The sequence below is a fragment of the Oncorhynchus clarkii genome, chromosome 24 (assembly GCF_045791955.1).
Source record: "Oncorhynchus clarkii lewisi isolate Uvic-CL-2024 chromosome 24, UVic_Ocla_1.0, whole genome shotgun sequence".
NCBI lineage: Eukaryota > Metazoa > Chordata > Actinopteri > Salmoniformes > Salmonidae > Oncorhynchus > Oncorhynchus clarkii.
The window spans coordinates 39204375-39224725 of NC_092170.1; the positions used below are offsets into that span (position 1 = coordinate 39204375).

Here is a 20351-nt window from a genome sequence, read left to right on the forward strand (position 1 = left end):
GCACATAGTCAAAGCCTTCCTGAAGTTTGGGTTAGTCACCCAAACTGCTCTCTCTCTCTCTCTCTCTCTCTCTCTCTCTCTCTCTCTCTCTCACCTAGTCCCTATAGGGGATTAGAAATCATTACAATGCCATGTTGTTGACTACAGTAGTGATGCTGTGATTTCAGCCATGTTGTTGACTACAGTAGTGATGCTGTGATTTCAGCCATGTTGTTGACTACAGTAGTGATGCTGTGATTTCAGCCATGTTGTTGACTACAGTAGTGATGCTGTGATTTCAGCCATGTTGTTGACTACAGTAGTGATGCTGTGATTTCAGCCATGTTGTTGACTACAGTAGTGATGCTGTGATTTCAGCCATGTTGTTGACTACAGTAGTGATGCTGTGATTTCAGGGTATGCCAGTTTATTTGCTGCAGTGTCTGTCTGGTTATATGTTTATCTCTAACTTCTCCTCGTTGTGGCCTTCATTCAATATTTAAGAGAGAGAAACTATCATTGCCCTAGGAGATATCAGAAGCTTAACTTGTTGTCTCTTAGCAGACTTTTGTTTGGTTTCATCCATTTTGATCACAAATGAGAGCTACTTAATGATTAGTGCTTATCAACGCAATATTCATTCTCCCAACCCTGATTGGTCCTCTCTCTCTTCCTGTCCCGCCCTCTTTCCCTTTCAGTCACCATTGATTCGCTGTACAAGGTGACGGAGGGCCGTCAGTCAGACATCTTCCACCGCCATGCGGAGGGCAGTTTCGACCCGGCCTGCTGTTTCACCGTTTACCATGGCAACCACATGGAGTCCCTAGACCTGGTGACCTCTAACCCTGAAGAGGCTCGTACCTGGGTGACAGGACTACGATACCTGATGGCTGGCATCAGTGACGAGGACTCACTGGCCAAACGACAACGGACACATGACCAATATCCTTTCAAGACTAACACACACGCACGCACGCACGCACACACACACACACACACACACACACACACACACACACACACACACACACACACACACACACACACACACACACACAAACCTATGTCCTCCTTGTACCTCGTAAGAAGAGCATAACAGTGGGGGTGTGTGTATCCGTAACCCCTAACCAGTATTGTTCAATCAGTTAACTGGATAACCCACTGTTATGCTCTTCTTCTTCTTCTCTTCTTCTCTTCTTCTTCTCTCCTCTCGTCTGCCTCTCCTCTGCTTTGAAAGTACTCTCCCTCTTTTCATGTCTCCCTCTGCCTGCTGCATGCAGTGTGCGTTTGTGTTTGCCTTTCAGCGCTGTTCTGTTCTGACTGGATTTGACAACTGACAAAACATAGTGTTGTTTTTGTTGTTGAAAAGCCTCTCAGCTTGAATACACATTATAAAGTGTTTCTAAAATTAACTGTAACACAAGTTTAGACTTTAGACTCCAGTATGAAGATAGGCTTAAACAGGCTCATCCAATAGAAATCGCTGATCACACTCGAAGGCGATGTCATGGTGGCGTTGGCTAGCTAAGCTCACGTGCAGAAACACGTCATCAGGTCTAACGGTCATTCTCGCGTCGAACTGAGCATGTGCAGACCTTTCAAATCCAAGGCACTCCTTCGATTTAAAGTTGTTTTTTCCTTAAAATGAGGTTGGAGTAATAATATGTAACTACTGAAATCTAGATTGTTCCTTTAGATTTTGAGCAAATTAACAACGAAGGAAGAATCTGACTTCTCTCATTGGCTTGTCAGACCCCAAACCCCAGCCTGGTCTGCTTCGCAAGCGTTCCCGGAAGTCTTTTTGATGTTGCACCTCTGGGTTTAGATACTCTGTGCTGCAGTGCATTGGCTAGCCAAACTCTGGTGATGTTGCACCTCTGGGTTTAGATACTCTGTGCTGCAGTGCATTGGCTAGCCAAACTCTGGTGATGTTGCATCTCTGGGTTTAGAAACTCTGTGCTGCAGTGCATTGGCTAGCCAAACTCTGGTGATGATCCTGATGTTTCTAAACTAGCTAGACATCTTGCTGACTACTGTACCCTCCACACACACACACACACACACACACACACACACACACACACACACACACACACACACACACACACACACACACACACACACACACACACACACACACACACACACACACACACACACACACCATCCCATTGCTGTGTCCTTAACTTGTGTGTGTAGGTGGATGAAGCAGACGTTTGAGGAGGCTGATAAAAACGGGGATGGTCTGTTGAACATGGAGGAGATCTACCAGTTACTGCACAAGATGAACGTCAACCTGCCCCGCAGGAAGGTCAAACACATGTTCCAGGTCAGTCACAGGGACCAAATACTGTACCTGAGAAGACAAAAGAGGGATGTAGTGCACTATATAAAGGGAATAGGGTGCCATAGGGCTCTGGTCTAAAGTAGGGCACTATATATAGGGAATAGGGTGCCATAGGGCTCTGGTCTAAAGTAGTGCACTATATAGGGAATAGGGTACCATAGGGCTCTGGTCTAAAGTAGGGCACTATATAGGGAATAGGGCGCCATAGGGCTCTGGTCTAAAGTAGGACACTATATATAGGGAATAGGGTGCCATAGGGCTCTGGTCTAAAGTAGGGCACTATATATAGGGAATAGGGTGCCATAGGGCTCTGGTCTAAAGTAGTGCACTATATATAGGGAATAGGGTGCCATAGAGCTCTGGTCTAAAGTAGTGCACTATATATATAGGGAATAGGGTTCCATAGAGCTCTGGTCTAAAGTAGTGCACTATATATAGGGAATAGGGTGCCATAAGGCCCTGGTCTAAAGTAGTGCACTATATATAGGGAATAGGGTGCCATAGGGCTCTGTTCTAAAGTAGTGCACGATATAGGGAATAGGGTGCCATTTGGGACATGTGTTTCAAATGACAGGCGAGTTCTGAGCATGACGGTCAGATAGTGCAGTTGGTTTATAGTCCACTATTTTTAGGGCACCGCCAGGAGTGAATTGGTGTATGAACCGAAAAAAGGACAATGTCAGAACACAGTTGAGTTTTCTGTCCTCACATGACAATCTCCTTGTAGTTGTTTGGGACGATGTAGAGGCACCATGGCTGAGTGTGAATATAGCAGAGGTTTACAGACAAAATGAGTTTAAAGAATCTGGAAGAGAGGGGTCGAATTGGAATTTTATCACCTGACCACTGCAGCCTCTTACTAATGGTGATGTCATTTCCCCTTTCCCGCAGGAAGCGGACTCAGACGACCAACAGGGCACGTTGACGTTTGAGGAGTTCAGCGTGTTCTATAAGATGATGTCACTGCGGCGGGACCTGTATCTGCTGCTCATGGGATACAGCGACAGGAAGGACCACCTGAATGCCGACGAGCTGGCCAACTTCCTGCGCAACGAACAGAAGGTCAGGGTTCACAGACAGACAACACTAGATAATGTAGTTTTAGTCACCTATAGTATAGTCAGTGGTGAAGGTCAGGGTTCAGAGACAGACAACACTAGATAATGTAGTTTTAGTCACCTATAGTATAGTCAGTGGTGAAGGTCAGGGTTCACAGACAGACAACACTAGATAATGTAGTTTTAGTCACGTATAGTATAGTCAGTGGTGAAGGTCAGGGTTCACAGACAGACAACACTAGATAATGTAGTTTTAGTGACCTATAGTATAGTCAGTGGTGAAGGTCAGGGTTCACAGACAGACAACACTAGATAATGTAGTTTTAGTCACGTATAGTATAGTCAGTGGTGAAGGTCAGGGTTCACAGACAGACAACCGTAAAACATGACTCATATCACAACATATCACAATAATAAAAACAAAATGTCAAGAAAACTGTAGGTTATTATACCACTTTATCATTACCACGTAAGAGACCAAATGAGCCGAATGGACTTGAAAATGTGTGGTATAGTCTGTGCTCCAAAATGTAATGTGGTTTGACGAGAACACTAACATTTTTGCCAAGGCATTGATGAGTAGCCGACACTGAGATGTGTGCGGACAGCAGTGGATGCAGAAATTGTGGCCTAATGACATTCGCCAAATGTTATTACACTTTTTTGGTGTTTTGTGGGAGGCAGGGTAGCCTAGTGGTTAGAGCGTTGGACTAGTAACCGGAAGGTTGCAAGTTCAAACCCCTGAGCTGACAAGGTACAAATCTGTCGTTCTGCCCCTGAACAGGCAGTTAACCCACTGTTCCTAGGCCGTCATTGAACATAAGAATTTGTTCTTAACTGACTTGCCTAGAAAATATTAAATAAATAAAAAAATCTCTCTTTCACGTCTGTTTGGGGGCTGGAGATATGTTACAAGTTGATGAATGTGCTCGGTAGCCTAGTAAAGGAGATCTATGAAATTATCGTATGATAATCAGATGAGCACATCACGATTGGTTAAGCCACAATAAAAGGTCATACATTTTAAGTTAAATTCCACATCTTTACGACGAGACCCACAGAGATCCTATTGAATGAATATTAAATTATATGATTAGGCCAATAAAACGGAGGTCCCATATCAGGAAGAAATTACTTCTACTTTCACCCCAGAGTACATACACTGTCACTTCCTATCATTGTTTCACTGTCACTTCCTATCATTGTTTCACTGTCACTTCCTATCATTGTTTTACTGTCACTTCCTGTCATTGTTTTACTGTCACATCCTATCATTGTTTTACTGTCACTTCCTGTCATTGTTTTACTGTCACATCCTATCATTGTTTTACTGTCACTTCCTGTCATTGTTTCACTGTCACTTCCTATCATTGTTTCACTGTCACTTCCTGTCATTGTTTTACTGTCACTTCCTATCATTGTTTCACTGTCACTTCCTATCATTGTTTTACTGTCACATCCTATCATTGTTTTACTGTCACTTCCTGTCATTGTTTTACTGTCACATCCTATCATTGTTTTACTGTCACTTCCTGTCATTGTTTCACTGTCACATCCTATCATTGTTTCACTGTCACTTCCTGTCATTGTTTTACTGTCACTTCCTATCATTGTTTCACTGTCACTTCCTATCATTGTTTTACTGTCACTTCCTGTCATTGTTTTACTGTCACATCCTATCATTGTTTTACTGTCACTTCCTGTCATTGTTTTACTGTCACATCCTATCATTGTTTTACTGTCACTTCCTGTCATTGTTTTACTGTCACTTCCTGTCATTGTTTTACTGTCACTTCCTGTCATTGTTTTACTGTCACTTCCTGTCATTGTTTTACTGTCACATCCTATCATTGTTTTACTGTGACTTCCTATCATTGTTTTACTGTCACTGTTTTACTGTCACATCCTATCATTGTTTTACTGTCACCTCCTGTCATTGTTTTACTGTCACTTCCTGTCATTGTTTTACTGTCACTTCCTGTCATTGTTTTACTGTCACATCCTATCATTGTTTTACTGTCACTTCCTATCATTGTTTTACTGTCACTGTTTTACTGTCACATCCTATCATTGTTTCACTGTCACATTTTTGTGTGAGTATTTTGACAGGGGTCTCTCAGGAGTCTTTTTTGATTGGCAGATTGTGGCTTGGTTTCTCTGATAGTGTCTCTCTCATAACAAATGTGTGTGTCTGTGTGTGAGTGTGTGTCAAATCAAATCAAATGTTATTGGTCACATACTCATGGTTAGCAGATGAGTCAATGTGAGTGTAGTAAGACGCTGTGTGTGTGTTTGTGTTTGATGTGATAGTGTGTCTCTTCAATCTTTCCTTCCTCACTATGTCTCCTTCTTTCTTTATTCAGTGTCTGTGTGGGTGTGACAGTGTGTGTTTTGACAGTGTGTGTCTGTGTGGGTGTGTGTTTTGACAGTGTGTGTCTGTGTGGGTGTGTGTTCTGACAGTGTGTGTCTCTCTCCTCAGATGATGAATGTGACTACAGAATACTGTCTGGATGTCATTGATAAGTTTGAGCTTTCTGAAGAGAACAAACAGAAAGGCATTCTGGGAATTGAGGGTAAGCCCCTCTGTCACAAACACACATACACACACTCACTCTCTCTCTCGTTCTCGCTCTCTCTCTCTCTCTCTCTCTCTCTCTCTCCCTCCCTCGCTCCCTCTGGCAGTAAGTCTGGCTGTAAACGGGTTGAAGACTCAGTGGCCATAATTTCATGGTAGATAAATTGTCTTTGGGGCTTCAGTTAAACTCAACCACAATGGAGGAGGAAAGGGAGGAGGAGCAAGGTGAGGAGGAGGAAGGGGAGAGGTGGAGGAGGAAGGGGAGAGGTGGAGGAGGAAGGGGAGAGGCGGAGGAGGAAGGGGAGAGTAGGTGGAGAATAGTGAGAGTTGGAGGATTGAAGAGGGGAGAGGGAGGAGTTGGAGAGGAGGATAGGATAGAGGTATAGGACAAGGAGAGAGAAAGAGGCTGACAGATAGTTAGATAGGCTCACATCAACACCATTATCCCAGAAACCCTAGACCCACTCCAATTTGCATTCCGCACCAACAGATCCACAGATGATGCAATATATATTGCACTCCACACTGCCCTTTCCCACCTGGACAAGAGGGACACCTTTGTGCTGTCTGTCTCCCCTGTCTTTCTATCCTGCTGTCTGTCTCTCCTGTCTTTCTATCCTGCTGTTTGTCTCTCCTGTCTTTCTCTCCTGCTGTCTGTCTCCTGTCTTTCTTTTCTACATATTTTCCTGTTATCACTTCATCCTTCTGTCAGTTGGGTCAAATATGATGTCCCCTGGGAGTGTGTGGGCATGTGTGTGTGTTCCATCAGAAACATGTTTGTTTATGTCCCTCAGTACATCTGATGGGATGGGCGTCAGAGGCAGACCTCACTCAGATCAAAGTCTGCTCTCACTCTATAGAGACCGATTTTCTTTCTCTCAATTCAATTCATGGGCTTTATTGTCATGGGAAACATATGTTTACACTGCCAAAGCAAGTGAGGTAGATAATAAACAAAAGTGAAATAAACAGTAAAAAAAATTACATTAAACATTACATTCACAGAAGTTAAATAGAATAAAGACATTTCAAATGTCATATTATGTCTATATACAGTGTTGTAAACGATGTGCAAATAGTTAAAGTACAAAATAGAAAATAAATAGACATAAATATGGGTTGTATTTACAGTGTTGTTTGTTCTTCACTGGTTTCCCTTTTCTTGTGGCAACAGGTCACAAATCTTGCTGCTGTGATGGCACACTGTGGAATTTCACCCAGTAGATATGGGAGTTTATCAAAATTGCGTTTGTTTTCTAATTCTTTGTGGATCTGTGTAATCTGAGGGAAATATGTGTCTCTAATATCATCAAACATTTGTTTGTCAGTTTCCACCTCATTTTGTAGGCAGTGAGCACATAGCCTGTCTTCCCTTGAGAGCCAGGTCTGCCTACGGCGGCCTTTCTCAATAGCAAGGCTATGCTCACTGAGTCTGTACATAATCAAAGCTTTCCTTAAATTTGAGTTAGTCACAGTGGTCAGGTATTCTGCCTCTGTGTACTCTCTGTTTAGGGCCAAATAGCATTCTAGTTTTTGGTTAATTCTTTCCAATGTGTCAATTAATTATCTTTTTGTTTTCTCAAGATTTGTTTGGGTCTAATTGTGCTGCTGTCCTGGGGCTCTGTAGGGTGTGTTTGTGTTTGTAAACAGAGCCACAGGACCAGCTTGCTTAGGGGACTCTTCTCCATGTTCATCTCTCTGTAGGTGATGGCTTTGTTATGGAAGGTTTGGGAATCGCTTCCTTATCCCTCTCCACCTCCTCTCTCCTCCTCCTCTTCCCACCACCACCTCCTCCCACCTCCTCCTCCCTCCTCCTCCCTCCTCCTACCTCCTCCTCCTCTTGCCTCCTCCCTCCTCCTCCTCCCTCCTCCTACCTCCTCCTCCTCTCGCCTCCTCCCTCCTCCTTCTCCCACCTACTCCTCCCTCCTCCTCCCACCTCCTCCTCTCGCCTCCTTCCTCCTCCTCCTCCTCCTCCCATCTACGCCTCCCACCTCCTCCTCCCGCCTCTCATGATCAAAGGATGCTTTTCCCAGTTAAAGCTCTCCTCCTTTTCCTAAAAAAAAACAACCCACAATTCTGGCAGCAAATTCTGTGACTCAGTCAGTGTGCATTAAAGTATTAAATTCCATCGTTAAACGTTCAGCTCGTTAAGGCTCATCAAAGCCCCTCGTCTGTCAGAGTTTTCTCCTCCTCTTTTTCTGTAATGGGTGGTGTGCTATTAAAGTTATGTCTCTTATATTATGATAGTTCCTTTAAGTATCTCCGATTTAACTATTGCAGTGCTGCTGTAAGTCAGTTGAATATCTTGTTCCTCTAAAAATCTTTGTGTTCTATTCAGTTCAGTTGGATTGGATTCATCTATCGCCAAGGGGGGCCAATGTCTCTGAGTATTTCATGGGTGACAGAGAGAAATCATTGTTATGATGATATAAGTAAGATAACGCTGAGTACAGCTTTTCTACCGTGTCTGTCTGTCTGTCTCACTGTCTGTCTGTCTGTCTGTCTGTCTGTCTGTCTGTCTGTCTGTCTGTCTGTCTGTCTGTCTGTCTGTCTGTCTCCAGGTTTCACCAGTTTCATGCGCAGCCCCACGTGTGATGTGTTTAACCCTGAACACCATGAGGTGAACCAGGACATGGATCAGCCTCTGAGTAGCTACTACATCTCCTCGTCTCATAACACCTACCTGACGGGAGACCAGCTGCTGTCTCACTCCAAGACAGACATGTACGCCTGGGTACTACAGGCTGGCTGCCGCTGTGTGGAGGGTGAGGGCAGTACACACACACACACACACACACACACACACACACACACACATTAAGCAGAGCATGCATGCATTCACACACAAACACACAGACACACACACGAACACACACACGGACACACACACGCACGCACGCACACACACACAAACACACACACACTAAGCAGAGCATGCATGCATGCATTCACACACGAACACACAGACACACACATGAACACACACACCCACTCCTTCTTACTCACTATTCTTCTCTCATATCCCTCATTCTCTCTCTCTTTGTGTCTCCCTCTCCTTCTCCCTTTCTCTCGCCCTCTCTCCTTGTCTCTGTCTATCAATGACACTTTATATAATGTTTTCATACCCTACATTACTCATCTCATATGTATACACTGTACTCTATACCATCTACTGCATCTTGCCTATGCCGCACGGCCATCGCTCATCCATCTTTTATATGCACATATTCTTAGTTAGTTAGATTGTTAGATAACTTGTTAGATATTACTGTCGGAACTAGAAGCACAAGCCTTTCGCTACACTCGCGTTAACGTCTGCTAACCCTGTGTATGTGACCAATAAAATGAGATTTGATTTATCTGTAGTGGACTGTTGGGATGGTCCTGATGGAGAGCCCATGGTTCAGCACGGCTACACTCTGACCTCCAAGATCACCTTCAAGTCTGTCATAGAGACCATCGACAAATACGCCTTCATCAACAACCGGTAAATACCCCACTATCCCTCAACTCTCACTGTGTGTGTGTGTGTGTGTGTGTGTGTGTGTGTGTGTGTGTGTGTGTGTGTGTGTGTGTGTGTGTGTGTGTGTGTGTGTGTGTGTGTGTGTGTGTGTGTGTGTGTGTGTGTGTGTGTGTATTTGTGTGTGTGTGTGTGTGTGTGTGTGTGTGTGTGTGTGTGTGTGTGAGTGTGTGTGTGAGTGAGTGTGAGTGTGTGTGTTTTGAAGATGTCACTGAGACGCTCATCCTTCCCTCCACCTCAACTAATGGAGATGTTACTCTACAACACACACACACATTATCCTGTGTATCATCCAACACCTGTTGTTTGTATATTCTAGCCAGGAGTCTGGGAGGCTCTTCAGAGTGTGTGTTGAAACAGGAAGATTCTCCACTGTGAAGAGATGTTGTTCCCCCAGAGCTCATCTGTCCCCTTCTCTCTGATATGTAACCAATTAGAGTTAGAAGCTCTTCTCTAACAGTTGATTTAGAGAAAATTTCCATTTAAACATTATGTAACAGCACTTTCAAAAAAAAGTTAACTTAGAAAATGATTTGAATTGTTTTTAAATGAAAAGCAGCAGGATGTGTGGTCATTAGAGACACTGAGACACCTGGTATTATCCTCCATTACTAAACCATCTGCACTGAGGCACAGTCTCTGTCTCTGTCTCTGTCTCTCTGTCTCGCTCTCTCTCTCTCTCTGTCTGTCTGTCTGTCTGTCTGTCTGTCTGTCTGTCTGTCTGTCTGTCTGTCTGTCTGTCTGTCTGTCTGTCTGTCTGTCTGTGTGTGTCTATCTCTGTCGCTGTCTCTCTGTTTCTGTCTCTCTGTCTGTGTCTCTCTCGCTCTCTCTCCCTCTCTCTCTGCCTCTGTCTTTGTCTCTGTCTGTTTCTCTGTCTCTCTGTCTGTCTGTCTCTCTCTCTCTCTCTCCTCTCTGTCTCTACCTCTCTGTCTGTCTGTCTGTCTGTCTCTGTCTCCCTATCTCTCTCCTCAATCTATCTGTCTCTATATCTCTGTCTCTGTCTCTCTTTCTGTCGCAGTCTTTGTCATTGTCTCTGTCTCCTACTCTGTCTATCTGTCTCTGTCTCTGGCTGCTTGTTGTTAGTCTCTGCTGGTTACTGAAACAATGTGACAATCCACTTGCCACTTTATCCACAGATAAACTCACAGTGGCAGCCGGCATTTGCATACATTGTTTCTCTCACACTCACATACAGTATATATGCACATGGAGGAACACACTCATCCAACCGTTTTGCTCAGGAAGGTAATGACTGTTAGAGTCACTGAGAACCTTTAGGTAGCTCCAGTACAGTCCTAGAAAAAACGAGTTCCAAAAGTTTTTTTAGGCCTGTCCCCATAGGAGAACCATTTGAGGAACCCTTTTTGGTTCCAGGTAGAACCCTTTTCGGTTCCACGTAGAACCCGTTCCACAGAGGGAACTGTCTCTGTCTCTCACTCTCTGTCTCTTTCTGTCTTTGTCTGTCTCTGTCCCCATATAGATTACCATTTTTGGTTCCATGTAGAACCCGTCTGTGGAACGGGTTTGAAATGTAACCGAAAAGGGTTCTACCTGGAACCAGAAATGGTTCTCTATATGGGGACAGCCGAATAACGCCTATGGAACCCTTTTTTCTAAATGTGTAATGAGTGAGGGAGGCAGCCAGGTAAATGAGTGTTGGAGACAGCCAGGTAAATGAGTGTTGGAGACAGCCAGGTAAATGAGTGTTGGAGGCAGCCAGGTAAATGAGTGTTGGAGACAGCCAGGTAAATGAGTGAGGGAGGCAGCCAGGTAAATGAGTGTTGGAGACAGCCAGGTAAATGAGTGTTGGAGACAGCCAGGTAAATGAGTGAGGGAGGCAGCCAGGTAAATGAGTGTTGGAGACAGGGAGGTAAATTAGTGTTGGAGGCAGCCAGGTAAATGAGTGTTGGAGGCAGCCAGGTAAATGAGTGTTGGAGGCAGCCAGGTAAATGAGTGTGGGAAGCAGCCAGGTAAATGAGTGTTGGAGACAGGGAGGTAAATTAGTGTTGGAGGCAGCCAGGTAAATGAGTGTTGGAGGCAGCCAGGTAAATGAGTGAGGGAGACAGGGAGGTAAATTAGTGTTGGAGGCAGCCAGGTAAATGAGTGTTGGAGGCAGCCAGGTAAATGAGTGAGGGAGACAGGGAGGTAATTTAGTGTTGGAGGCAGCAAGGTAAATGAGTGTTGGAGGCAGCCAGGTAAATGAGTGTTGGAGGCAGCCAGGTAAATGAGTGTTGGAGACAGGGAGGTAAATTAGTGTTGGAGGCAGCCAGGTAAATGAGTGTTGGAGGCAGCCAGGTAAATGAGTGTTGGAGGCAGCCAGGTAAATGAGTGAGGGAGGCAGCCAGGTAAATGAGTGTGGGAAGCAGCCAGGTAAATGAGTGTTGGAGGCAGCCAGGTAAATGTTGGAGGCAGCCAGGTAAATGAGTGAGGGAGGCAGCCAGGTAAATGAGTGAGGGAGGCAGCCAGGTAAATGAGTGAGGGAGGTAGCCAGGTAAATGAGTGTTGGAGGCAGCCAGGTAAATGAGTGAGGGAGGCAGCCAGGTAAATGAGTGAGGGAGGCAGCCAGGTAAATGAGTGAGGGAGGCAGCCAGGTAAATGAGTGAGGGAGGCAGCCAGGTAAATGAGTGAGGGAGGCAGCCAGGTAAATGAGTGAGGGAGGCAGCCAGGTAAATGAGTGTTGGAGGCAGCCAGGTAAATGAGTGTTGGAGACAGCCAGGTAAATGAGTGAGGGAGGCAGCCAGGTAAATGAGTGTTGGAGACAGCCAGGTAAATGAGTGAGGGAGGCAGCCAGGTAAATGAGTGTTGGAAGCAGCCAGGTAAATGAGTGTTGGAGGCAGCCAGGTAAATGAGTGTTGGAGACAGCCAGGTAAATGAGTGAGGGAGGCAGCCAGGTAAATGAGTGTTGGAGGCAGCCAGGTAAATGAGTGTTGGAGGCAGCCAGGTAAATGAGTGAGGGAGGCAGCCAGGTAAATGAGTGTTGGAGGCAGCCAGGTAAATGAGTGTTGGAGGCAGCCAGGTAAATGAGTGAGGGAGGCAGCCAGGTAAATGAGTGTTGGAGACAGCCAGGTAAATGAGTGTTGGAGGCAGCCAGGTAAATGAGTGTTGGAGGCAGCCAGGTAAATGAGTGTGGGAAGCAGCCAGGTAAATGAGTGTTGGAGGCAGCCAGGTAAATGAGTGTTGGAGGCAGCCAGGTAAATGAGTGTTGGAGGCAGCCAGGCAAATGAGTGTGGGAAGCAGCCAGGTAAATGAGTGAGGGAGACCGGGTTGGTAAATTAGTGTGGGAAGCAGCCAGGTAAATGAGTGTTGGAGGCAGCCAGGTAAATGAGTTGGCACCATCATCATAACTGAATAGAGAGGAGAGGATGCTATCTCATTGTTGTGCAATTAGCTGGAATAGCTGGCTAATTAGTATTTTCTCCTAATGGGAGAGCCTGGATAATGGATGGAATGGTGTGATTCTGACACTCTTTTATGAAATGATAGACCGCGCCAAATTTCTGTCCCTCACTCTTTCTCTCAGTTTTATTCTATATTTTAGTGTTATGATGAACGAGGCTCCTGGCATGTGATGAGCGTTACCTCATTTATCATTACTATTCCACCTGGGAGAGAGAACATACACGACTATCCCTCAACTCTCACTGTGTGTGTGTGTGCGTGTGTGTGTGTGTGTGTGTGTGCGGTGTGTGTGTCTGAGCATGTACCTGGATGTGTGTGTGTGTGTGTGTGTGTGCGTGCGTGTGTGTGTTTTTGAGCACATACCTGGCTCAGTGTGTGTGTGTGTGTGTGTGTGTGTGTGTGTGTGTGTGTGTTTCCTTAAAGAGACGGGAGGAGAGGTCAGTTCAGGGCTCAGAGAGCTCAGGGAGAGCTGTCAGTCTGACAGGTTTGACATTTGAGCTGAGCTGCTGCCTGAACACAAGTCATTTCACCTCCGAATGAACACACACACACACGCAAACACACACACACACACGCAAACACACACACGCACACACACACGCACGCGCACACGCACACACACTGAAAAAATGCTGATTATTTTCTGTTGTGTTTCTTGGGCCTCTGTAAAGTCTATTCTGCCAGAGGTTGGGGTGGGAGTAGTTTGAAAGGATTTATTTTTAGGGAGGCTAAAAATGCAATAATAATTTTTTCTTTTTATGTCAACAGTTCAGTCTAATATCAATTTGTTGTATATAAAAGTGCAATATATTATATATATATATACATATATATATATTTGATTTGATTTAAAGGACTTTTACAGTCCTTGACTTTTATAGTGAAGAGCAGAATGATGGCTGCCAGACCCGTCCACATCCGGTATCATAGAACTCTGCTACTCACGGAGATATCAAATCAAATCAAATCAAATAGTATTAGTCGCATGCTCCGAATACAACAGGTGTCGACCTTACAGTGAAACGCTGAATACAACAGGTGTCGACCTCACAGTGAAACGCTGAATACAACAGGTGTCGGTCGACCTTACAGTGAAATGCCTAGTACAACAGGTATAGTAGACCTTACAGTGAAATGCTGAATACAACAGGTGTAGTAGACCTTACAGTGAAATGCCTAGTACAACAGGTGTAGTAGACCTTACAGTGAAATGCTGAATACAACAGGTGTAGTAGACCTTACAGTGAAATGCCTAGTACAACAGGTGTAGTAGACCTTACAGTGAAATGCTGAATACAACAGGTGTAGTAGTCCTCACAGTGAAATGCTGAATACAACAGGTGTAGTAGACCTCACAGTGAAATGCCTAGTACAACAGGTGTAGTAGACCTTACAGTGAAATGCCTAGTACAACAGGTGTAGTAGACCTTACAGTGAAATGCTGAATACAACAGGTGTAGTAGACCTTACAGTGAAATGCCTAGTACAACAGGTGTAGTAGACCTTACAGTGAAATGCTGAATACAACAAGTGTAATAGACCTTACAGTGAAATGCCTAGTACAACAGGTGTAGTAGACCTTACAGTGAAATGCTGAATACAACAGGTGTAGTAGACCTTACAGTGAAATGCTGAATACAACAGGTGTAGTAGACCTCACAGTGAAATGCTGAATACAACAGGTGTAGTAGACCTTACAGTGAAATGCTGAATACAACAGGTGTAGTAGACCTTACAGTGAAATGCTGAATACAACAGGTGTAGGTAGACCTTACAGTGAAATGCTGAATACAACAGGTGTAGTAGACCTCACAGTGAAATGCTGAATACAACAGGTGTAGTAGACCTTACAGTGAAATGCTGAATACAACAGGTGTAGTAGACCTTACAGTGAAATGCTGAATACAACAGGTGTAGTAGACCTTACAGTGAAATGCTGAATACAACAGGTGTAGTAGACCTTACAGTGAAATGCTGAATACAACAGGTGTAGTCGACCTCACAGTGAAATGCTGAATACAACAGGTGTAGTAGACCTTACAGTGAAATGCTGAATACAACAGGTGTAGTAGACCTTACAGTGAAATGCTGAATACAACAGGTGTAGTAGACCTCACAGTGAAATGCTGAATACAACAGGTGTAGTAGACCTTACAGTGAAATGCTTACTTACGAGCCCCTAACCAATAATGCAGTTAAAAAATATATATGGATAATAAGAAGAAATTAAAGTAACAAGTAGTTAAAGAGCAGCAGTAAAATAACAATAGTGAGACGATATATAGGGGGGTACAGAGTCAATGTGCGGTGGCACCGGTTAGTTGAGGTGATATGTACATGTAGGTAGAGTTATCAAAGTGACTATGTATAGATGATAACAACAGAGAGTAGCAGCGGTGTAAAAGAGGGGGGGGGGGGGGTAGCAGAGAGAACAGTCTCTGACTGGGGTGGCTGGGGTCTTTGACAATTTTTAGGGCCTTCCTCTGACACCGCCTGGTATAGAGGTCCTGGATGGCAGGAAGCTTTGCCCCAGGGATGTACTGGGCCGTTCGCACTACCCTCTGTAGCTCCTTGCGGTCGGAGGCTGAGCAGTTGCCATACCAAGCAGTGATGCAATCTGGTGCAGCTGTCGAACCTTTTGAGGATCTGAGGACCCATGCCAAATCTTTTTAGTCTCCTGAGGGGGGATGGGTTTTGTCGTGCCTTCCTCACGACTGTCATGCTGTGCTTGGACCATGTTAGTTTGTTGGTGATGTGAACATCAAGGAACTTGAAGCTCTCAACCTGCTCCACTGCAGCCCAGTCGATGAGAATGGGGGGCGTGCTCGGTTCTCTTTTTCCTGTAGTCCACAATCATCTTCTTTGTTTTGATCACGTTGAGGGAGGGGTTGTTGTCCTGGCACCACCCGGCCAGGTCTCTGACCTCCTCCCTATAGGCTGTCTCGTCGTTGTCGGTGATCAGGCCTACCACTGTTGTGTCATCGGCAAACTTAACGATGTTGTTGGAGTCATGCCTGGCCGTGCAGTCATGAGTGAACAGGGAGGACAGGAGGGGACTGAGCACACACCCCTGAGGGGCCCCTGTGTTGAGGATCAGTGTGGCAGATGTGTTGTTACCTACCTTTACCAACTGGGGGCGGCCCGTCAGGATATCCAGGATCCAGTTGCAGAGGGAGGTGTTTAGTCCCTGGGTCCTTAGCTTATTGATGAGCTTTGAGTGCACTATGGTGTTGAACGCTGAGCTGTAGTCAATGAATAGCATTCTCACATACAGTGCCTTGCGAAAGTATTCGGCCCCCTTGAACTTTGCGACCTTTTGCCACATTTCAGGCTTCAAACATAAAGATATAAAACTGTATTTTTTTGTGAAGAATCAACAACAAGTGGGACACAATCATGAAGTGGAACGACATTTATTGGATATTTCAAACTTTTTTAACAAATCAAAAACTGAAAAATTGGGCGTGCAAAATTATTCAGCCCCTTTACTTTCAGTGCAGCAAACTCTCTCCAGAAGTTCAGTGAGGATCTCTGAATGATCCAATGTTGACCTAAATGACTAATGATAATAAATACAATCCACCTGTGTGTAATCAAGTCTCCGTATAAATGCACCTGCACTGTGATAGTCTCAGAGGTCCGTTAAAAGCGCAGAGAGCATCATGAAGAACAAGGAACACACCAGGCAGGTCCGAGATACTGTTGTGAAGAAGTTTAAAGCCGGATTTGGATACAAAAAGATTTCCCAAGCTTTAAACATCCCAAGGAGCACTGTGCAAGCGATAATATTGAAATGGAAGGAGTATCAGACCACTGCAAATCTACCAAGACCTGGCCGTCCCTCTAAACATTCAGCTCATACAAGGAGAAGACTGATCAGAGATGCAGCCAAGAGGCCCATGATCACTCTGGATGAACTGCAAAGATCTACAGCTGAGGTGGGAGACTCTGTCCATAGGACAACAATCAGTCGTATATTGCACAAATCTGGCCTTTATGGAAGAGTGGCAAGAAGAAAGCCATTTCTTAAAGATATCCATAAAAAGTGTTGTTTAAAGTTTGCCTCAGGCCACCTGGGAGACACACCAAACATGTGGAAGAAGGTGCTCTGGTCAGATGAAACCAAAATTGAACTTTTTGGCAACAATGCAAAACGTTATGTTTGGCGTAAAAGCAACACAGCTCATCACCCTGAACACACCATCACCACTGTCAAACATGGTGGTGGCAGCATCATGGTCTGGGCCTGCTTTTCTTCAGCAGGGACAGGGAAGATGGTTAAAATTGATGGGAAGGTGGATGGAGCCAAATACAGGACCATTCTGGAAGAAAACCTGATGGAGTCTGCAAAAGACCTGAGACTGGGACGGAGATTTGTCTTCCAACAAGACAATGATCCAAAACATAAAGCAAAATCTACAATGGAATGGTTCAAAAATAAACATATCCAGGTGTTAGAATGGCCAAGTCAAAGTCCAGACCTGAATCCAATCGAGAATCTGTGGAAAGAACTGAAAACTGCTGTTCACAAATGCTCTCCATCCAACCTCACTGAGCTCGAGCTGTTTTGCAAGGAGGAATGGGAAAAAATGTCAGTCTCTCGATGTGCAAAACTGATAGAGACAAACCCCAAGTGACTTACAGCTGTGATCCCAGCAAAAGGTGGCGCTACAAAGTATTAACTTAAGGGGGCTGAATAATTTTGCACGCCCAATTTTTCAGTTTTTGATTTGTTAAAAAAGTTTGAAATATCCAATAAATGTCGTTCCACTTCATGATTGTGTCCCACTTGTTGTTGATTCTTCACAAAAAAATACAGTTTTATATCTTTATGTTTGAAGCCTGAAATGTGGCAAAAGGTCGCAAAGTTCAAGGGGGCCGAATACTTTCGCAAGGCACTGTAATTATTGTCAGATTTGTGGTCTACAGCTTATCATAAGATACTCTACCTCGGGTGAGCAAAAGCTCGAGACTTCCTTAGATATCATGCACCAGCTGTTATTTACAAAAATACACAATCCGCCACCCCTTGTCTTAACAGACACCGCTGTTCTATCCTGCCGGTGTAGCGTATAACCAGCCAGCTGTATGTTGATAGTGTCGTCTTTCATCCACGACTCCGTGAAGCATAAGATGTTACAGTTTTGAATGTCCCATTGGTAGTTTAACCTTCTGCGTAGGTCATCTATTTTATTCTCCAAAGATTGCACGTTTTCTAGCAGAATGGAAGGAAGTGGTGGTTTATTCGATCGCCTACGAATTCTCAGAAGGCAAACTGCCCTAGAAGGCAAACTACCCTTTTTCTCCGCCTTCTCTTCACGCAAATGACTAGGATCTGGGCCTGTTCCCGGGAAAGCAGTACATCATTCACATCTTGATCGTCGGACTCGTTAAAGGAAAAGAAAGGATTCTGCCAGTTCGTGTTGAGTAATCGCAGTCCTGATGTCCAGAAGTTATTTTCGGTCATAAGAGACGGTAGCGGCAACATTATGTACAAAATAAGAAAAATAAAAAAACAAGTTTACAAACAAGGCAAATAAACAAAGAAAAACAACACAATCGGTAAAACGTCAGCCTTCTTCTCCGCCGCCATTGTGGTCATAGTAACGCCATGTCTCTCCCTTCCCCAGGTACCCAGTGATCCTGTCCATAGAGAACCACTGTTGCATCCAACAACAGAAGAAGATAGCCCAGTACCTCAGAAAGATCCTGGGAGACAAGCTGGACTTGGGAGAGACTTTCCACAGAGACTCTAAACAGCTACCAAGCCCCCACTGTCTACAGGGGAAGATCCTCATCAAGGTACACACACGGACCATCCTCTTCTCCTTCTGTCATACCTCTCTCCTCACTCTTTCCTGTTCCTCCAAACACAGCCCCCACTGTCTACAGGGGAAGATCCTCATCAAGGTACACACACGGACCATCCTCTTCTCCTTCTGTCATACCTCTCTCCTCAAACACTCCTCTTCTTCCTCTGTCTGCCTCTCCTCACTCTTTCCTGTTTCTCCAAACACTGCCCCCACTGTCTACAGGGAAAGATCCTCATCAAGGTACACACACGAACCATCCTCTTCTTCTTCTGTCATACCTCTCTCCTCAAACACTCATTTTCTTCCTCTGTCTGCCTCTCCTCACTCTTTCCTGTTCCTCCAGACCCTGCCCCAATGGTCTGAAGGGAAAGATATAGGGAGACATACTGGGGAAGATATAGGGATATATACTGTGAAGATATAGGGAGATATACTGGGAAGATATAGGGAAATATACTGTGAAGATATAGGAAGATATACTGTGAAGATATAGGAAGATGAGTGAGAGAGAGAGAGAGAGAGCACAGGGTCTTTAAACCCCAGGCCTTTGTCTAGAGTTATTGAGAATCACCAAAGCGCAGACAGTCAAAGAGGGAAGAAATATGTTGGCCATTCTAAATAGTAGGCATGCAAAAATAGAGTGTTTTATAGTATATACAATTTTCAAAAATGTTGTACTCTTTGAATGCCAGGATGCCATAGTCATTTCGGCTTTTCATCTAGTAGAATTGATTGCACACTATTGAGGAAGAGAATCGTCTTTCCATACAAATTGTGGGAATCAACGGTGTAAATACAGGCTTCCCTTCCTATTCACTTTCCTTCCTCTCCTTATCTCCTTTCCTTTCTCTCTATTTTCAGTGTTGTGTTTTGTTTGGCTTTGGCTGAGAGCAGAACAGAGGGGGAGTGGGGAGAGGGATTGTCCCCCCAAAAATTTAATAAACAAGAAGAAGAAATTGAGAAAGTAGTCCGCCACTGTATTAGTCATGCTGGGAGAAAGGAGTCCTCCACTGTATTAGTCATGCTGGGAGAAAGTAATCCGCCATTGTATTAGTCATCCTGGGAGAAAGTAGTCCGCCACTGTATTAGTCATCCTGGGAGAAAGTAGTCCTCCACTGTATTAGTCATGCTGGGAGAAAGTAGTCCACCACTGTATTAGTAATCCTGGGAGAAAGTAGTCCGCCACTGTATTAGTCATGCTGGGAGAAAGTAGTCCGCCACTGTATTAGTCATGCTGGGAGAAAGTAGTCCGCCACTGTATTAGTCATCCTGGGAGAAAGTAGTCCGCCACTGTATTAGTCATCCTGGGAGAAAGTAGTCCTCCACTGTATTAGTCATGCTGGGAGAAAGTAGTCCACTACTGTATTAGTCATGCTGGGAGAAAGTAGTCCGCCACTGTATTAGTCATGCTGGGAGAAAGTAGTCCTCCACTGTCTTAGTCATGCTGGGAGAAAGTAGTCCGCCACTGTATTAGTTATGCTGGGAGAAAGTAGTCCGCCACTGTATTAGTCATGCTGGGAGAAAGTAGTCCTCCACTTTATTAGTCATGCTGGGAGAAAGTAGTCCGCCACTGTATTAGTCATGCTGGGAGAAAGTAGTCCGCCACTGTATTAGTCATGCTGAGAGAAAAAGAGGGATGACATGTGGTTATATAATTGAG

General features: G+C 44.6%; 1 protein-coding gene across 1 annotated transcript in view; it reads left to right on the forward strand.

Moving 5' to 3' along the window:
• LOC139383003 (phospholipase C, eta 1) overlaps positions 1-20351 on the forward strand; it is a 104766-nt gene that overhangs the window by 49820 nt on the left and 34595 nt on the right. Inside the window, exons 3-9 of the mRNA XM_071127293.1 lie at positions 678-921; positions 2179-2308; positions 3218-3388; positions 5864-5957; positions 8521-8724; positions 9326-9446; positions 18509-18680. Of these exons, the coding sequence (XP_070983394.1) occupies positions 678-921; positions 2179-2308; positions 3218-3388; positions 5864-5957; positions 8521-8724; positions 9326-9446; positions 18509-18680 (1136 nt within the window). The remainder of the gene's footprint in view (positions 1-677; positions 922-2178; positions 2309-3217; positions 3389-5863; positions 5958-8520; positions 8725-9325; positions 9447-18508; positions 18681-20351) is intronic.